A 19,558-nucleotide genomic window follows, 5' to 3' on the forward strand; every position below is an offset into this window, starting at 1 on the left:
GGTCTCACCAGAAGGTGAGAGGACCCTTCTGGTCCTTACACAGGACCCACGGGTGATGGGCTGCACGGAAGACTTGAGGACAAGCTGTGTGCCCTCCCCGGAGATAGGTGCCAGCTGGGCAAACGTTTCCACCCGACATTCCTGGGCCCAGGCCTCGGGGTAAGGGCTGTGTTCTCAGGTTAGAAGGAAAATGGAAAGAAAGAATATTGCAGCCAAGTCTCTGAGTGAGCACACACAGAAGGCTGGCAGGGTGGTGAGGGCACAGGCTTTAGCTGACTCGACCACCCACGACGGAGCCGTTCCCCGCTGGGTTTAATCTACTTCTGCAAAGAGGAAATGAGCCCTCTCCAGGCAGGGAAAGGAGCCCTACTCACCTACAGCCCAGATCAGGGCCAAGTGAAACCAAACAGAAGGGTAGGGGGCACGAGAGCAGCATGGCTTCCCTGAGACAAGCTAGGGCAGCCTCCTATTGCCACAGACACCTCTGATCTCCCTCCTTCCTGTCTTGGGTACAGAGCAGGATGTTCAGTTACTTGACTCAGCATTTTTACCTGGTGTTCCATGGTACTTCTGTTCCCACTTAGGAACACTGACCATGAACTACAGCCTTCAGCAAAGCCCTCACCACTTTCCAATTAAGCAGCAGCCGCAGGAGACAGCATCTGAGAACTGCAGGGTGTTGGGAAGGCACCTCGGAGCTGCACACCCCACAGGGCACAGAAAGCCTTGCTGTGCTTCTCACGCAGCCAGCCAGGCCCTGCTCAGAGGCTCCAGGACGAAACAAACCCACTTCACTACAAAAAGGGAACCTGTGTAGAGCCCTTCTGTACCCGAGCCAAGATCTGTGTCTGGAAATTCTGCCCAGTGCATAAGTCCTGCCCTCTGGGGACCTGCTGAGGAAGCGTCATCGCCCTTTCTGGTTACGCCCTGCCCGCTGTTATGATTCACTGTGTTCACTCATCAAAGTTAACAGGAGCCTGCAGCCAGCACCCTTAAGGGCATTATCTCACTTAATCTTCGATGAGACAGGACACTGAACTGCTCCGGACCTTCGGGCAGTCATTCACCGTTAAATGCTCTGATGCCGATGCCCTCCACACCCACCTTGCAGATGGGAAAAGTGAGGCTTATAGAGGTCAGGCCCTTGTCCCAGTCAGGGAGCATGTGCAGAGCTGGGACTCAGACCCCAAAGCCATTTATATCCAAAGCCTGTGACATGGCACTAGGACATTTAGAGCACGCATCTTCCACAGGCAAAGCATCTCATTCTCCTGATCACATATCACTTTAGAGGTGTGTCCCTGCCCTCATCATCTCTTCTAAGGAGGCAGCAGAGGAGACAAATCCAGATGTCTCTGGAAGCTCACCTGCTCTGCCACTTTGGCAGCTCAGCAGGTCTCCAAGAGCAGGCTGACACCAGGCCTGGACTCCCCCTTCCTAATAAGGCACCTCCAGGCCAGGACGCCCACCTGGTCACACAGCGTCAGAAATGCACCCTGCCCCCATCCCAGAAATATATATATGGCCCCAGGGCAAAGCCCTGCCCTGTGCGGACCCTTTCCTGCTGGAACCACCCATGCCAGCCTAAGCGCAGGGCTATGAGGCCTGGGGACTGGTGTGGGGTGAGGTTCTCCCTATAAACCCTACTTTCCACCTACACATCACGACATTTACGGGGTGTGCCCATGACCTTTCTGCTATCAGCATCTAACAGGTCTAGACGCTGCTGGCTTCACATACAAACCACAAAGTTAGAACCACCTTACAGGGAGAAGTGCACTTACGCCAATTGTAAACTTGAACTTGAATGGTGGCCCCTCAAAGAAGGCGGCGCAGTTATCGTCGCTGCCCGTCGCCAGCCGGTATGGCCTGCTCTGCTTGATGTCCACGCTGTTGATGACTTTGTTGTGTCCCGTGATCTCGCCCACAGAAGAGCCACTGTCCCACAGGAAGACGGCTCCAAACCTTCACCCAACGAGAGGAGTCGCAGGAAAACAAACAAATCAATCCCAGGGAGGGTCGACGAGACATGGCAGTGGAGCTGCCAGTGCCTAAAGGAGGGAAGTGGGTGCCGGCAGTACAGCCCCGCCTCATGACCCTGCTGCATACACACTGATGACAAGAACACACACTGAAGCACTGGGTGTCCTTGTCTGTATGGTCCAGCCTCCACGTGCAAGATGTCTTAAAAGCAACTGCCAGGGGAACAGCTTTATGGCTTTCATAACAGTTTTATTGGGGGGAACCAAGAAATAGACCACTCACCATCCCCTACTAGAAAGGAGATGATGGCTTGCTTTCAGCTGGCACTCATTGAAAATGTTTTGGTTACTATTTGTGACCGAATGAAAAAGGAATTATTAAGACCATCAGGAACGACTTGAAAAACTACAGAATGAATACCTAACAGAACACGCACTGAAAAGAACCTCTGAGTAAGAGAAATAAAGACGTGTGCCCGCCAAGTTGAAATGCTCGCAGGCAGCGTGGTGCAGTGGAGGGAACCCTGACCGCACTGGAGTAAGAAAACCTGAGTTGTGGCCCTGACCCTGCTGGTCACTAGACCCTGAGTGCAGCAGCCATTCAGGCCGCCTATCCAGTATCCACCCGCCCCTTCTTCCTCAGTAAGGCGACCTCAGGGGATGGGCCCTAGGGGAAATGCCCAGCCTGCGTTACAGCTAGGTGTGGCCATGCGGAAGCTGCTGGGAGGGACCCAATAATGCTCGTAAGAGCATCTCTTTCACTTTCTCCCTTTCCTGCTTCCTGCTGCCTCGAACGTGGGCACGATGGCTGGAGTTCTAGAAAGCGAAGGGCCAAGGATGTCAGAGACAGAGAGAGAAGGTACCTGGGCCCTGAGACAAACTGAGGGGTTTACCCACGGTTACATGCCGCTAGGCCAACCCTGAAGGAGCCAGTGGCTTGGGCTAGTCACACACCTGTGAATGGGGCTGGAGAGGCCCGGCACCTATGGGGACTCAACACACACTAGTCCACGCTGGCACTGATGTCACTGCAGCCCTCCCAACAGGGACACCTAAGAAAGGAAGCCAAGCAAGGGACACAAACAGGGAGGGGCCGGGGCCAGAGACTCACTTCTCCCTTCCTTCCCCGACCACGGCGATCCTCTTGCTGTCTTCCGTCCAAGCGATGTCCTTGATCTTCCCCGCGAAAGGCTGGTACTCATACTTCAAGAGATGCTCCTTCTGCGTGGTATCCCAGATCCTCAGCTTCCCAGACACATCTGCAGACACAACGGGCGGTGAGAGCCACAGTCACCACTGGGCCAGGGCCGTGTAGGCACGAGGCATGCCCACACAGCACCGCCTGGGGTTCGCAGGCTTGCTGGAGTTGGCTGAGGCTGTAGCTGGGAGGAGGGCCGTGTTTTAGGTAAATAATACCCAGCTACTCGTCAGAGCCTGCTGCCTCCACGAGCACCACCACTGGGTCTCTGCATTTCACCCGTAGTCACCTGGATTATAAGCCATGTGTAGGAATCAGACAGCCCAGCGACACACGGTGGCAAACCCAACGTGTCGGGGAGCAGTTTCATTTCATTTTGTATTTCTGTCCCTGTAGGAGGATCTAAATGGCATATGGACCTTGTGCCACTCCCTTAACACTCGGGAGCTAAAGTTTACTTCATTTGTAAAGTGACAGTGTCGCCCGCCTCTGCCGTGCAGCTGCCGCAGTAACTAATGGAAACAAGGCGCACAGCTGGGCGTGCACGGTGTGACTTGCACGGCAGCCCCAGCCCCCTCGCAGCTCCTCACCCACGCCCCAGGCAACCAGAAGCCTCACTCATGACAGTGAGGCACAATCCACAACTCAGGACTGTTGCGTGAGTAAGAGCCTTTTGTGAGACACCTGTGGTGGGTGTCGGAATGAATTGTACTCCAGACAGAGTGTGGCCCACGTCTCTTCTCGCGGCAGCGTCTGCAGCAGTTAGTAATAGACTAACAGCCTCTCTCCTTCCCTGCCACGATCCTGTCACCAAGACCCAAGCACCAACCCAACACGCCCTTCCCAAATTAGCAGGAAAAATGGAGCATCTTTCACTAACTCTTGAGGCTTAAAACCTCAGCCCAGAATGGGTCTGGGGTCCTCCCGGCGGGCAAGCTCACACTGTGTTTCCAGGAACCCCAGGCCCACTTCAGCACTAAACACAAAACTCTACAGCAGCTCCTGTGAAAACAGCTTTGGTTCTGTTCTGGCCAAGCCAAGGGAGGGCGGAGGCTGCAGAGGGCAGCATGGAGAGCCAGCCCCTGCCCCATGTAGACGTGGACTAGCCAGCCTTACAAGGATCTAAAGATCACGCAGAGGACTGGAACCCCATCTGGGAGGTAGCTGCAGGCTTTCCAAAGTACTGGGAACTCCCAACTCAGGGGACCTGGAACCCAGGGACCCCCGTCCCCTGGCACACCAGGTACCAGGTAACCCACTTAGCCAGAGAGCATAACACTTTCCCAGCCTCCCTCATCCTCACTCCAAACCCCACACTATTTTTAGCCGAGGGCCCTAATCTCTGCAGTAAATGTTTTGTTGTCTTTGCTGGATTCAAAGGACCAGTGCACTGGAAACGTCCAATGTGATCTTTGCCCAAGAATACCTGGACCTGTGTCCAGGTATTGAGCCCCAATCTCCCTCAGTTCCTCTGCCAAATCAGGGCGCTTTTACGAGACGAAAATGTCAAACTGATCCTTTACTCATGGGGACTGTCCTTGGCAACAGTCTCTGCGACAGCCCTCCTCATTGATTCCGTACTAGCATCTGAAAGCCATCGATTTCTGTCAGGTTAAGACCCACCCTGGGACCGGGCAGAGGGCAGCCAGGCCTCAGCTCAAAGCGCTAAGGCAGGGAGGCTGTGCCAAGCAGGTAGCGGGGCCCTTGCCAACCACAAATCTCTCCTGAGAAGACACAATTTTAACAGGCGCCAGGGCCAGATCTTGGGGCTGTAAATGAAGAGGTGTTTTGCTGGCAAGTAGGGCTGGAAAAAAAAATTCACAGGGCTAAAATAAATCATGGGATATATTACAGCAAGTTTTACAGATGGAGTCAGAGTAGTCTAAACACAAAAATCATTAAGTGCCCACTATGTGCCAGACTCTTGGCCAAGCCCTGCAAACACAACCCCAGCCGGCTGGCATTAGCTGTCGCCTGTTGCCTTGGCGCATCCTGGTTTTGGTGAAAGACACTAAGGTCACTCGCTGTCAGGTGCCCACTAGCGCAAGAACCACCCTAGGCATTCTGCGAAACTTGCCGCACTGGATCCTCACCAAACCAACCTGGTAGGTACCAGCACCCTGGTTTATAGAAAAGCAATGTAAGGCCCAGGAAGGGGAGTTATTTAAGGAAGGTAGCACAGCTGCGAAGGGGTGAACCCTTCAAAGACATGTCCCTGCACTGCCTGCCATGCAGGGAGCGAGGGCAGTGTAGACAGAACCTTCGCTGGTGTGTATGAATCCTGGCCCTCCCCTACAGGCTGGTTAGTTTTTTCATCAAGTCGTTCATTTCTGTCGCTCTCCACGGGAGGCTGAGGCGCCTCACATCAGCCCGTTCACTGGCTCTCCCTGGGGCCTGAGACCAGGCTGGGCACAGCCAAGGCAGCCAATAAATATTTGTTGAGTGTATGAATGAATGAATGAGTGAACGAATGAATGGGAGACTTGAGGTAAGCCACTCTTAACTTGTGCCTTTCTTGCCTGTAAATGTTTGTAAAAGATCTACCTCCAAGGATTAAGTGAATAAAGCATCCCATAACCTAAAGATCTTTGTGCCCCTCCTCTTACCCAGCCTCCCACTGAGCCACACAAAAGCCCGGCTGCAGAGAGCAAAGGCCCAGACCACAAATGAAACAAGCAAATGGAGCGCTTGCCTCGAGGCTGGGCATTGTGCTGGGCAGCAGGAAAGGAGCAGCTAATAAAGGTGACAGGAGACAAAGCTACGATTCAAAAACACACACTGAGCTCCAATACATCATGATACAGCCGCCTGCAAAGGCCTCTGGCCAACCTCACAAGAGTATTTCTGCTGACCTGAGTTGGAACCAGCTGGAACACTGCAAACTACAAAGTTCTGGAATGGGGCTTTTCAGTGGCTTATACGTTCTTTGTCAGCTCTGGCTGAAACTAATTATATTGCTTGTACCTGCCCCCCTGCCCCCTCCTTTACCCTCTTCCTTCTTCCCTCCTCCCCATCCTCCCAAGCCAGGAGCCCAGCTTAGCCCCAGGACTCGGGATGGGGGGGTGGGCAGAGCGGCACCTCAGCCACGCCACATGCGTCCAGGAGCTATGCACTGGTACACGTACCTCCAGATGCGATGTAGAATCCGCTGGGTGCGTACTTGGCCACCACCACTTGATGGGCGTGCTCTGTGTAGATGTCAGCAACGGCTGGGTTCTGCAGGAAGAGACCCCAAATGAATACAAGGAACATAGAAGCAGCCAAACTGCCTTCCACTCTCCCAATTAACGGATTTTGGGGTGGGGGGAATGACACACACTTAAAATCTTTCTAAAGAAAATCCTAGAAGTATATCTATCTGCCTACACACACACTGCCTGCCTGCCTATCTCTGGGTGATAGAATTCCAGGTAACAGTAACCCTTTCTCTCTAGTCTATAATTATAGAATTCAAGGCAATTTTCTTTGGTCGGCTTTTCTGTACTTGCCATAGTACAAATATGTACTTGTGAAATATATACAGGGAATAAGTTTCATCAAAAAAAAAACAAACTGTGATTCTAACTTTCTCCTCTTTGTAGAAAGCCGCCAGTTCTTCAAGTCACAGTTCCCGACTCTCTCAGAGCTGTCTCCCCTGTTCTGAACCAGCAGTATCCCAGGCTGCCAAGCAGTGTATGACCTGAAACAGGGCCTTAGACTTTGAGGCACAAGAACAGAGTGGGGCTTGCAGCTGGGAGGAGACCCCCCCATGGGTCACGTATTTGGGAGCCCCTCCTTTGGGTCACGTAGCTGGGAGCCCCTCGTCAAAAACCTCCCTTTGGGAAATGTGGATTCCCCACACCCTTTCGAGGCACAGATCAAAGGTGGGCCAGACTTTGTGGCAAGAATGGGGCCAGCACTTGGGACTAGAAGCATCTTCACTACTTAAATGTAAGGTTTTAACATATAATTTACTAAAAGTATACCATGGCACCCCCTCCCTCCCCAAACACTTATCACCAAGGGGCCTCAGCAAAACTGAAACACCGTGTGTCCCCAGAGCAGAGCCTGCTTTCAGGAGGGAATGAAGACTCGGCCGTCTAATCCCCTATACCCGCCATCAGCTTCCTGTGAACCAAGTGCTCTCCGAAAAGAGACAGCTTCCCACAGACAAGACTGAGGACACGTCAGGTCCTAGGGAGGCCGCCCAGGTGAAGGCCCGTCTAACCTGACCCCTAACTGCCCCCACCTGTTTCACCTGCCTAGTGGTCTCCTCTCCCTCATCTCCTCACACCCCTCGACAAGATCAGAGGCCTGTACTCTTCCCAGCCTCCCGGCCGCAGGATCCCCACCTGCCATCCCACCAGACTGAGACCAGAGAAGTACACCCTAAATTCTAGCCCTGTCACCACCGTTCTGCCATTCTTGCCAGCCCAACGTCTCTGTAAATACTGTTCACTCGGCCAGCAACACCTCTCCCTGCCTGCTAACACCTACTTATCTACCAGACCTAACAGAAGGGCCATCTGCACGAGCTTCCTTTGGCGGCCAGTTCTCTCTGCGCTTCCAAAGCACTGGACACGCCCCTGAGGCAGGTATGACACGCTGCAGTCCCCAACCTTCTCGTCCCTCTTCTCTAACCTGCTTCATGTACATTTAGCTCGTTCACCATCACAGCAACTAGCAAATAACAGGTGCTGGAGAAGTGTTTTTGAGGGGGGGGACAAGTTTACACAGTCCTTCTCTTTCACCCCTAGGACTTCACATTTAGTATTACGTGAACGTAGCAGGCACTTAATATATGTGGTTCATAAATTAATCCATCTTGGAACAAACATTTGCTAATGAAATTAGGTATCAGGGATCCAAAGAAGATACTATGAATGGCAAGCACATGAAAAGGTGCTCAATATCATTAGCCTTTTGGGAATTACAAATGAGAACTACAATGAAATATCTTTTATTACCTAATTCTTTATTAAAATAAAAGACTGACATCACCAAATGTTGGCAAGATGGAGGGGGGGCACCGGAATGTTCACATATTGCTGGTGGGAACCCAAAATTATGCAGCCAGAAAACAGTTTGGCTGGTTATTTATAAAGTTAAACATAGTTACCATACAAAAACCCAGCAAGACAGCTAAACCCACATGTCCACAAAGACACACACGCAAAGGTTCAAACATGCCTTTACTCGTAACAGCCCCAAAGGGGAACCACGCAATGTCTACCAATGGGTGACTGGAGAAACAAGCTGTGCTGTATCCTTCCAGGGGAATACGACTCAGCAATAAAGAGCAAACCATATTATATTCAACGACACGCTGAATCTCAAAAACGTTACAGGGAAAAGCCAGACACAAAAGACAACACTGTACTGCATGATTCCTGTTTTATGAAATTCTAGAAAAGGCAACCTAAAGTGACAAAGCAGAACAACTGGTAGGGGCTGGGGGTGGAGGGAGCCAAGTGACTGAAGGGCTTAGAGGGCACATTCTGGAATGACTGGCATGTTCTACATCATGACTGTGGTGGTGGTTCTGGGACTGTATTTGTCAAAACTCAAGTTGTACACTTAAATTTTATTGTATCTAAATTGCACCTCAATACAACCATGGTGCCTGGTATCCATCAAATGCCTGCCTAACCCCACCCGCCCCAGCCCAGACGGGTCCTTCACTCTTAACATGGAGAGTTCCTGCACAAAGCAGCTGGCAAAGCGGTCTGTGGACAGGCTGCCATCGTGTCTGTTTCAAGGCTGACTGAGGGGCCTTACACCCTATATGGTGGGCACTATGAGCCCACTGACCAGATGAGAAAGCCATCCCACAGGCGACGAACCACCCATGCCGGCACTCATCCTGGCATTGCCTTTAAAAAGGTGGGCTCCAAGGGGCCCTGGGGGAGGGACGGAAGGTGAGTAGGCGGCAGCCTGGGAGGAAGTTCTGCCCTTAGAATATCCTTCCCCTAAATGGTCAGGGTGTGTGAACCCCCAGGGTCATCCCCAGCAGGCTCAGCACCAGAATCCTGGGCTGGATGAGACACCACCCTCGCCCGTATTCCACATACAGTGCACAACTGGGCCAGCGAGGGGACGCGTCTCTAGGCTGAGCACAATGACCACATCTGAGTCAGCAGCAGCCTCTGCCACTGCCCCGCACACAGGAGGGCCAGCTGCTGGAGCCGGAAATGACACCTCCCCTGCCCCCAAGCGTCCCACCACAGGTCAGGCTCATTCCAGATCAGCGGGTCCAGCCGGCACAAGGACTGGGACCCAACCCTCTCCCCACTCCTCCTCCCTCTCTTGCTGTCTCAGGGAAGGAGAACAGGATTTGGAATGAGTACCTATTTGGAGAAGGGCTCAGGAAGGGGGAAAACGAGGGAAGAGAAGACAGCCAGTTCTGGGAGCACCAAGGAGCATCCCCCTTGGAGGGCCTAGGGAGACCGACCATTGAGAACAAGGTGCGGAGGCCAGGGCGCCCTCCTCCGGGCCTTCCTTCCTGCCCTGCTGCAGGCCCCGCCAGCTCTCGCCCTCAGAGGACAGGAGACTTCAGGCAGACACCAGCAGGAAGCCCTGGCACGGGAGGTCCCATGGCCGCCTAGCGGATGTGGGCAGAGGCTGAGAGAGCCCACTAAACCTCCTGTCATCTCGCCCTCCACCCCAGGCCCGTCCCAGCCCGGCCCACTCTTCTTCCACAGCTTCCAAACCCAGCTCCTCTTTCCACCTGGGCCACAGACTCCCCCCAGTTCTTCCTGTGCCTCCTGGGATCACGACGATATCTTTTTAATTGATCTCGACCTTCTATCAATCCACCACAGCCTCGGGGTCCCAACTCTGCTCACCTCACTCTCCTGCTTGAAATCCTTCCCTCAGGAGCTGCAGGGCCTGACTTGCCGCCTCCACTCTTCCCAGACCCCCCATGACCCCTGACCCGTGCAAGGCCCCTTCCCTCCCTGGGTCCACCTGGGGGCAGGAACAGGAGGCGCCCTCCCCTTCCCACATAGGGTCCCCGCTGAGCTCAGTGCCCAGCGCAGGGCCTGCCAGTGGGTGCTTGGCAACGGTGAGCGAGGGGCAGAGCTCAGGGCCGGGGGACCCTGGGATGAGCCCCAGAATGCTCCCCCACACCTGGGGTGTCACAGAGCCTCACAGAAGACATGAAAAGTATGGTGCTCGAGCAGTCACAGATGTGACACAGCCTCAGGACCACGGGCCGCGCCGTCACACGTCTGCAGACCCCACACGTCTGCAGGAGCAGTGGGGTGATGGCGCTCTGGCCGCCACCTGAGGCTGGTTCAGGGCCCACTTGTGCGCCGGGGACCCTCCCCAGGACCAGCAAACCAAATGACCTCCCCGACACCTCTCCAACCTCGGCCCTGGCCCTGTGGAGACTCACTCCAACAGAGCTGAGACAGTCATTTAAACACGCTCCGTCCAGGGCAGTGTCTGAGCCACCCCTGTGCTCCCTAAAGCTCTTTCACATTCCTTCTGTCCCCTGGGCTCAGGGCTGAGGTAGGGGTCAGAGGTCACCACATTATTTACAGGTCAGCTTGAGGGATGGCCCAGGTCACAGGGCGTGGCAGCATCTACCATGGCACCTGGCCCACCGTGAACCTGATGGAAGGCCTCTCTGAAGCTGTGTGACACAGCACTCTGCTGTGGCTGCTCATGGTCCCCTGGAGCGTCCACAGACAGCCCCGGGCAACCGGGCAAAGTGAGCATGACCTTCCAGGATTACCTTTCAGAGTGCTGGCTTTCTAAATACTCCCGGTTCCTGGAAGCAGTCACTGGAAGCTGGACCTGTGCAGTCCACACAATCTGCAGGGCCCTCTGTGCACTGGCGACTGAGGCCAAACTCAAATTATTGCAGAGCAAGTCAGCTCCACAAACCTCTGTCCTTCCAGACCGGAGGGTCTGCACCCAGAGGCTAAGCCCCCCACACTGCCCCACAGGGCAGCAAGAATGCACAAAGTATGGCCCCCTCGTTCCTTCCAAGAACTCCCCCATCCGCCCTGGGCTGGCCCTGGGGATCCAGCAGTGAGCCAATGCTTCACACAAATGGCGACCGGCCACCAAGTAGGAACCGGTGAGCACCGCCCTGCGCAACCTGCATGGCTCCCTCTTACCCAGATTGAGCTCTGAGCTGCGATCCAAAGTCCATTTCCCATTACGCCCTCCACCCTCCTTATCAAATTACTACAGTGACATTCTTCCCTTTATCTGCCTCAGTCTGGAACGCCTTCCCGCCTTCCTGATCCCCAGGCAGTCTCCTAATATCTTCTAACGCCCAGGGCAAAGGCCACCTCCTTCAAGAAGCCTTCCCTGATGCTCCAAGCTAGAAACAATCTCTCCCAGCCCTGAACTCCCACGCCACCTTCCCTATCCTCCCAACCCACCGCCCTTATCAGTTTCTACCTTGTACTACATGTCATTCTTATACCCCCTTAGCTTCTCACTAAGTGGATCCCACAAAGGGTAGGGTCCGTGTTTTATTTGACACTGCAGCCTCCAAGACCAGGGCATGCCGGAACCTGACAGCTGCTGATGAAGAAACAATCATGGTAGGCTGACGACTCACTCTCAGACAGCGGGTGGACCTTCCAGTTGATTCTCTTTGAAACCTCACAACACCCCTAAAAGGAAGTCACCTTTTAACCCCTCTTACAGGCGAAGAAACTCAGGCAGAGACCCAGAATGACGTGCCCAAGGCCACCCAATGGGAAGTGGTGGGGCTGGGACCTGAACTCAGGTAAGAGCCTTTATTCGTCAGTTTTATTCACTCATTTACAGGCCTGGTTCTGTACCTCAGGGAACAGAAGTTTGCACTGGCCGACACTCAAGTTTCAGCACTGAATGGAGCCAGGTCACTCAGCTGGAGGGCCAGGCCAGGCATAGTCCCGCCACGCCTGGAACGACTTGCGTTCCTGCATCCAAGCTCAGCCCTTCCTGATGAGGCAAACCAAGCCTTAGAACCGGGGCCTGCAAGGGCTCCCCACGTGACCCTGGGCACGCCATGCCCCACTGGACACAGGACATGCCACCCCTCTTCCTGTCCTCCCCTTTCCCCCTGCCTGCCCAGAGCCTTCTGAGGAGTCACGAGGGGAGACTTTGGCAGTGGCGGCCTGGGTTCAAATCCTAGCACCTGCTGGGGCTCCAGTGTTCTCATCTCTCACAAGGGAGAGATGCCACCCACAGGGCAGTGGTGAAGAGGAAGGCAGGCGCACTGCCACAGCCCAGGCAACCCTCTAGGGATGCTTGTGAATCAACTCAGTCACATCTCACGCTGACCCCATAATAACATTCTCCCCATTCTTACAGACGTGGGAACTGAACCAAATGAGGCAAGTACACCAAGCGCTCAGCCACTGCCCAGCACAAAATGTGCTCAGCAAAGACCAGCTCTGGTGCCAGAGGCAGTTCTCAGGGTTGTGCACTGGACTGGAATAAGCTAGTGCTCCCAGAGAACAGGGGCGGGCGTACGGGGCAGGACTAGAGTGCCTATGTTGGGATTGAGGAATGGTCCTTTTCTGAGTAAGACCCCGGAGAGCAGAGGTAAGACCTGTGGGTAGCAGCCACAAGTAAGCCGACAAAGCTTAGGATCCCGGTCTTTCTAAAGGGTGTATCACACCAAAGCCGGGAGACTCCACCTGAGACTCTGGAGAGGTAAAAAGGGCCCTTTGCACTCCGGGGTCCACGTGCCATCTGTAATAAGGCCCTGCAGGGAGCGGGGGACCACGTTACAAGGGTCGGGACTGGGGAGGGATCTGGGTGAGCACCTCCAACCATTCTGGGGCAGGCTCAACGTCTACAAGCCAACCACAAACAGGACCACCTCTCCGCTAGCCTCAAGCAGGAAGCTGCAACCTTTCCTTTTACCTAAAAATAGCCTTTGACATCCCTCTCCACATCCCCATCAACAGGATAAGAAAGGTACCAAAACCACCTGCAGAGTCCATAATGGTGCTGAGAGGACACAAGTCAAAGTTCTTTCGAACTCTGTGCACATGTGGTTCCCTGTCTCGATTCTCTCCATCTCTGCTATGCTGCTGTCTCAATCCTCTTCGTGAAGAACTCTTACTCATCTTCCAAAACCCAACTCAAATGTGCCCCACCTCCAAAAGCCTTCCCTGCTGCTGTGGCAGCTGGTTCTTCTCTCTTGTTCCCAAATCGCTCATGACATTCTTCTTTTAAAGTGCTTAACCCGGTGTGTTACAATGTTATCTACCAGGGTTCTTTGGCACTAGTGACATTTTGGGCCAGATAATTCTTTATTGTGGGACAGTCCTGTGCATTGTGGGATGTTTGGCAACATCCCTGGCCCCTACCCACTAGATACCAGGAGCACAAAACAGCCTTCAGACATTGCCAAATATCCCACAGGGGGGTGGGGTGGGGGCAACATCGCCTTTCACTGAGAACCACTGATTAAAATCTTGGGGACAGTGGCCATGGGCAGGGCTCAGCAGGACGGGAGTTTAGTGAATGTGTGTGGGAAACATCAAGAACCACGGATGGGCTGTCCCAGCTGATTAGCACTTGCTGAGCAATGTGTTAATCTTGGAGCAGCTCCCTAATCGCTCTCCCTGCCTCAAATCCCAGATACAGAACAATTGCCCTACTGCAGAGTTGATCATCTTACGCGTCTGCCTAACCTTGTAACCATTCTGATGACCACCAGAACAGGGCCGGCTCTGTTGCAGGGCTGCCTGACCACCCACCACCAGAGCCCTGCACACCTGTCCTGCCTGTTCCGTCCATTCCTCTCAGGCCCAGCACTCCAGCCACAACCATCTCTCCAGGCCCCGAAACTCTGCAACCTCTGTGGGACCTTCTCGCGGCCCCTGCTCCACCTGACTGGCAGCATAGAGCCTCCAGGCCCCCGCCTTGGGCCACAGCTGCCCAGATCCTTCTGTGGTGAGTGCCCCACAGCACCTTGGCTTCCCCTTAGGACAGTCCCGTTCCCAAGACTGCGAGCGCCGGGGGGACATGCCCCTGGCTGGGCTGTCTCCAGGGCCTGGCATGGGCTTCACCTCAAAGCAGATGCTTGATAAGTGTGTGTAACAGCGTGGACTGGAGCTTAGGGAACAGGAGGTGGAGGAGAAAAAAAGAGCGGTGGGGAGAGAAATGGAAATGCCTTCCCCGGGGCCTGCTAACACTCAGGGAGCCCCTGCTGTGACTGGCAATGGGAGGGACACCAAGATGTCACAGCCAAAGCACCTGAGGTTCACTAGCCCGAGAGCCAAGAAGTCTCCCCTACCCCTGACTCGGGCACCATGCAGCTCTAAGGCCTTTGCTGAGACGTCTCCTCACTTCTTAAAGGTCAGACTAGAGGACCCTGGGTGTTCTCCTGGCTCTAGACCCCACGCATGTGCTGTCCAGGTGGTAATCCAACACGCCACTGCCTTCCATCGCCCGGCGGCTCGTTTCACCCCCACCCAAGTCAGCGAGCTCTGTGCAGGCAGGGCATCTGTATCTGTGCTCCCCACAGGGCTGGTGGCCGTCCTGGACATACAGCAGGGACTCATAGGCATATGCAACTGGACAGAAGGGACGAAGTCAGTCCTTCTCGGGCCATCTGTCCCTTCACGTACACACACACCCCCACCTGTAGGGGACGCACAGGTGGTCCTTCTGCACATGACTGTCAGATCACTTCTGCGAAACCCAGCACTCAAGTTCCACATCCCCCAACCTGGTCTCTCCCCTGCTCAAGGAGATGAGCCCACTGGTACTGTGCCTAGAAGCACAGCAATGTCAAACCGCTACGAACACTTCACTGCCTGGAATTTTAACTTTATATACATGATTTTATCAAATAGATATATATTTTAGTTCTGGAATCTGGGGATTGGATAGTTTATACAGCAAGCCCCAAACGTGCGCTTGTAGCAAATCTGCTGGCTGCTCCTGGCAGCTTGTAAGGGGCCTCTGCCGGGAAGCTCATTGCCAAAGCTGTTTTCCAGGGAAGTGATCCTGGGCGGTTTAGAATCATGAAGAGGTTCCTTCACAGCCACTAGAAGCAACCCTCCCAGTCTTTACACCGTGTGCAGTGGTGATGTGGGCCTCCGGGTAAGAACACATCAGGTTCTCTCCTTCTGGAATACTCATTTCTGGATGGCCACATCACCACATGCTTTTTAACTCTGCAGAGGAGCATTTCCTGTCCAAGGTCTGGCAATCAGATGTGTTGAAAGAGAATAGATAAGAAACTCCTTTCTACAAGCTTAAGAAGTACCATGATGCTGGGTTCACAAACAGCCTTCAAGCCAACAAAGTGAATGACAGTGGTGGCTCCACGTGGAAGGTCAGCAAGTGGACCGAGGCCTGATTTGTCTGAAAGAAGGTGGACGCCATACAATTCAGGTCCAGCAACCTGAAGCAGGCCGAGCCTTTCTCACTTCCATGCAGTAAAACCTTCAGCGGCTGCCTATTACCTCCATGACACAGCCCAGCTCGCAAGACCTTTCCATCAACAAATAACTCATTGAGCACCTGTTCCGTGGCAGGCAGCCCTCTAGGCGAGGACATATTAGTGAACGAAACAGGATAACAAAGCTCTGCTGTCACAGAGCTACAGTCTCATTCGGGAAGACAGGCAGAAGCACACATGCACTCGCAGGCTGCGGTGGCCTGCTTGCCAGCTCGCTCCATGTTAGCACCGAGGGGTAGAGAAGGCCAGGATGCGAATGTAGCTTAGGGGAAGCCCCTCTGATACGGTGACACCTAAACAGAAACCCCAAGGAAGATGGGGAGCAAGCCGTGCAGCTATTTGAGGAAAGAATATCCAGGCAAAGGCCACTGCAACCCCCAGGTCCTGAGACAGATATGTGGCATGTTCCAGAAAAGACACGGGAGCAAGTGTGCCTGGAGCTGAGTGAGGGAAGGGGGGCTGCGAGGTGAGATCCAAGGTGCAAGGCTAGCCGGTGAGGCCCTATCAGCCATGGTAAGGGAGAGCAAAGGAGTAACCTGATCTCCGATTTTAACATAACCAGTCCAGCCGTGGTGTTGAGAGGAGACTGGAGGAGAGCCAGGGTGGAAGCGGGGAGACCAGTTCGAGGCTTTTTTGCAATCCAGGCGAGAGGATGGTAATGTGGATGAGGACGGAAACAGGAAATGGTGAAAATTTGTCTGATTCTAAAGATATTTTAAATGTAGAGTCAACAGAATTTGCTGAAGAATGACATACAGCATGGAAGAGAAGGGGGGAGTTAAGTAGAAGTCCAAGGTTTGGGGCCCGAACAGCTGGAGGAATGGGGGAGACTCAGGGGGATCCCAAATTTGGTGTGGGTCTGGGATGCCAATCAGATACCTGTTGGTCATTCCACCATCTGATCCCAGCCTCCCTTTCCTGCCTCTTACTCTACTCTCTGAGCCTGTATCCTAACCAGACCGTTTTCCTTCCTACACCCTGAATGTTCATGAGGACTTGTCTCACTTTCCCAGGCGTATTCTGCCCTAATAAAGATGGTACCCAACTTTGTTTGAGTATTAATGGTTCACCAATAAAACTGACAGGAAGGACACATTAGCAGCATCCCATGCTGTCCTGGCAGTGCAGACACTTAAATATAGATGGGAAGGGAAAGCAGATGCACTCTCAAAAAAGAATGGTCGACTCTAGGGTACTGGTAAAAATAAAGATCTCAGAAGGAACAAGCAGAAAGGGTTTCAAAGTCAGAGAATGCTTTCTACAAAGGCAGAGCTTGTCTGTGGCTGTGAACACCTTTTCCATTGGAAGCAGCTCTGGTTACTGGCTCCTTCACCCCTGACCCTCTGCAGAGCAATGGGCTCACTGTGGGGGTCGAAGGAGTTGCTGTGGTTTAAGAACCTTTCACAACCCCAGACACATAGCAGCTACCTCACATGAGGTCTCCCATCTGGAGCAAACATAGACTGCCGTGACATGCATGCCTGTTAAGGGCAAACCCAAGTACCCACTGCCCTGCATCCCTGAGAATGCTTCAGTGCATTTTACTTGCCAGACTAATAAAGGGGTATCTACTCATGGGCATCTCAACTCTTATTTTCTCAAAATCGCAGGACCTCACACAGAAGACCTCGGATCATTATGATCTAAGTCCTTGGCGATGCTTCCCCCAGTTCTGAGCGAGGCCGGATCTGCTTTCTAGGAATCCGTGTGACTAGCAGAGTAGCTGTTAACACCTTCAAAGCACATTCACACCCACCCGTCCCCTCATTTGAGGTGCCCAGCAATCCTGGGCAGAGCAGAAACTGCCAAAGGAAGCGCCGTCTTCCAGCAGAGGAACAAGAGCAACTAGCTGGCTTAACCAGAGAGATGGAGGCAGAGCCAGCAGCACCTCAGCCCACACAGAAGCCTCTCCTCTTACACACGAGGAAGCAGAGGCCCACAGAGCCCTTTCACTCCCTCAGCCAGCTGTGAGGTTCCTGAGGGGAAGTGTGTCTGATCAGTGACAATCCTAACCCACCAAGGGTAATCACTCACAATAGCTGTGAATTTAGGCTGACATCCCCTGGGAGCATCGCCAATCAAAATCACCCACCTACACACTGTAGGCAAGGCCCATCCGCAAGCAGGGCTCAGGAGAGCCCCCCCTCCAAAGGCTGTGCTGGTACCTCCACTCCATCCCCCATTCCATCACTCAGGCTGAAGAATGGGAGAGAAAGATTTCAGTGTGCAATCCCGGCAGTGGGGAGATTGACAAGCAGACTGGATCGTTTCAATAATTACAGAGGAGTAACAGGAATTTGCGAGGATTTCCCAAAGAACTGGCTCTAGAAGCATTCTCAGCCTGGGTACAGGATGCCTGTGTGAATGATTCATGGGAATAAACTCCTTCCTGATTTTGCACTGGGGCTCCGATCAGTAGGGAGACTATCAGGCTGGAGTGCTGAGGCCTGGGCGTGAGTTCAGGCTCTGCCACACTGGGAGACCCTGGGTGCTAATAATGATGAAACATAAGTGCCATTTACCAAGTGCTGGGTGAGTGCCAGGCTTGCTGGGCTGGAGGGACACATCATCTCATTCAGTGGGCTCAGGCAGCCAGAGGAAGTGGCAGGGGAGCCTCATCTCATCATCTCCCTTTCACAGATGAGGAAACTGGGGCTGAGAGAGGCCCAAGCGACCAACCACCCCAAGGTCAAGCAGCAGCTGACCGGGTCTGTCTGATCCCTCAAATCCAGAGCCCTTATTCTTAAGGACTGGACTAATCTGAGCCTCAGTTTCCCCATGAAGAAAGAGAATTGGGCCTGGATTAACTTCAAACCTTCTTCCTGGGCTAGGTGTGGTCCCAAGGCTGAGGGGGCGTGGCGTCCTCACCCTCCCCAGGCCACCGGGCGGGAGAGGAGGAGGAGGAAGGGGAAGGAGAATTAACCTAAGGGCTGCCCGCAGGGACGGAACCGGTGCCTGATGGGGGGAAGGGGATACTCACGTCGATGTTCCTAAGGATGACGCACTTTCCATTGGTGTAAAGAAAATTGTTGCCCTTGGGGTCGCCGCCGATGATTTTGGAGACGCCCCTCTCCACCTGGGGGAGGCTAGCGAACACCTTCTCTGCGGAGACACAAAAGCAGCAGGGCACATTAGGGGCAGCCCCTGCATGGCCTCCCGTGGGCTGAGGACGGAGGGGAGGGTGGGGAGGAGAGGGGCGCCCTGGACCGGTCTCAGCCGGTCACCTGTTGCCTCCACCGGGAGGGGTGGCCGCCACTTTGAAGGAGCGCAGGGGACGGCGCGACTTCCTGGTCTGCGCTCCCGGCCGGGCCCTTCGGGGACGCGGGGGCTCCGCCGGGCCCGGTCCGCAGCGCCAACTTTGGGGGGCCCCCCAGGCGGGATGGTCGCCGGGCGCCCCCAGGGCGGCGGGGCGCTCGCCGGCCTGCGCCCGCACCCCTCCCCCGCGTCCGGGGATCCCGCCGGGCCGCCCGCGCCCCGCGCCCCGCCGATGGCCCAGGGGGCCCGGCAGCGCGGGCGCCCACCCCGGGGCCACGGGGGCGCGGCACTTACTGATCTCGTACGGCATCCTCGCCCACTTGTTACCGCGCCGCGCTCGCTGAGAGCCTCCGGGCCGCGCGAGCCGCGAATCAGACCTGGCCGAGGCCGAGCCGGGGAGAGGGGCCGAAAGGCGGCGCCGGGCGTGCCGGGCGCGGAGGGGGCGGTCCGAGGCCGCGGCTCCGAGGCCGGCTCGCGCCCTGCCCTGCGCGCTGCCGCTGCGGACGCGCCGAACCCGGAAGCGCGGCCCCGCGCGCGGCTCGCCCCCAGCTTTGACCATATATAGTCAAGCGCTCAGCTCGGCGGCCGCGGCCCCGGCGAGACTGCGCGGACCTGGCCGTCCCCTCCCCCCGCCCTGGCCCCGCCCTGCGGCCCTCCCCGGAAGTGACGTAAGCACACGGCCCCGTGAAAAGGCGGCGCGGCACGCGCTCGCCG

At 54.8% G+C, this 19,558-nt stretch overlaps 1 protein-coding gene across 2 annotated transcripts in view; it reads right to left on the reverse strand.

Moving 5' to 3' along the window:
* Window positions 1-19,300, reverse strand: part of WDR1 (WD repeat domain 1) — a 45,448-nt gene extending 26,148 nt beyond the window's left edge. The window contains exons 1-5 of one of the 2 annotated variants that reach the window (XM_087434922.1): window positions 19,139-19,300; window positions 18,570-18,691; window positions 6,306-6,396; window positions 3,094-3,241; window positions 1,785-1,965 (exon numbers count right to left, since the gene is read on the reverse strand). In XM_087434922.1, coding sequence (XP_087291048.1) covers window positions 1,785-1,965; window positions 3,094-3,241; window positions 6,306-6,396; window positions 18,570-18,691; window positions 19,139-19,154 — 558 coding nt within the window. In that variant the 5' untranslated portion in view covers window positions 19,155-19,300. The remainder of the gene's footprint in view (window positions 1-1,784; window positions 1,966-3,093; window positions 3,242-6,305; window positions 6,397-18,569; window positions 18,692-19,138) is intronic. The other variant, XM_087434921.1, reaches the window with a different exon arrangement.
* Between the last annotated feature and the right edge of the window lie 258 nt (window positions 19,301-19,558).

Source organism: Ceratotherium simum, chromosome 8 (assembly GCF_057802395.1).
Source record: "Ceratotherium simum simum isolate JZ-2026a chromosome 8, ASM5780239v1, whole genome shotgun sequence".
Taxonomy (NCBI): Eukaryota; Metazoa; Chordata; class Mammalia; order Perissodactyla; family Rhinocerotidae; genus Ceratotherium; species Ceratotherium simum.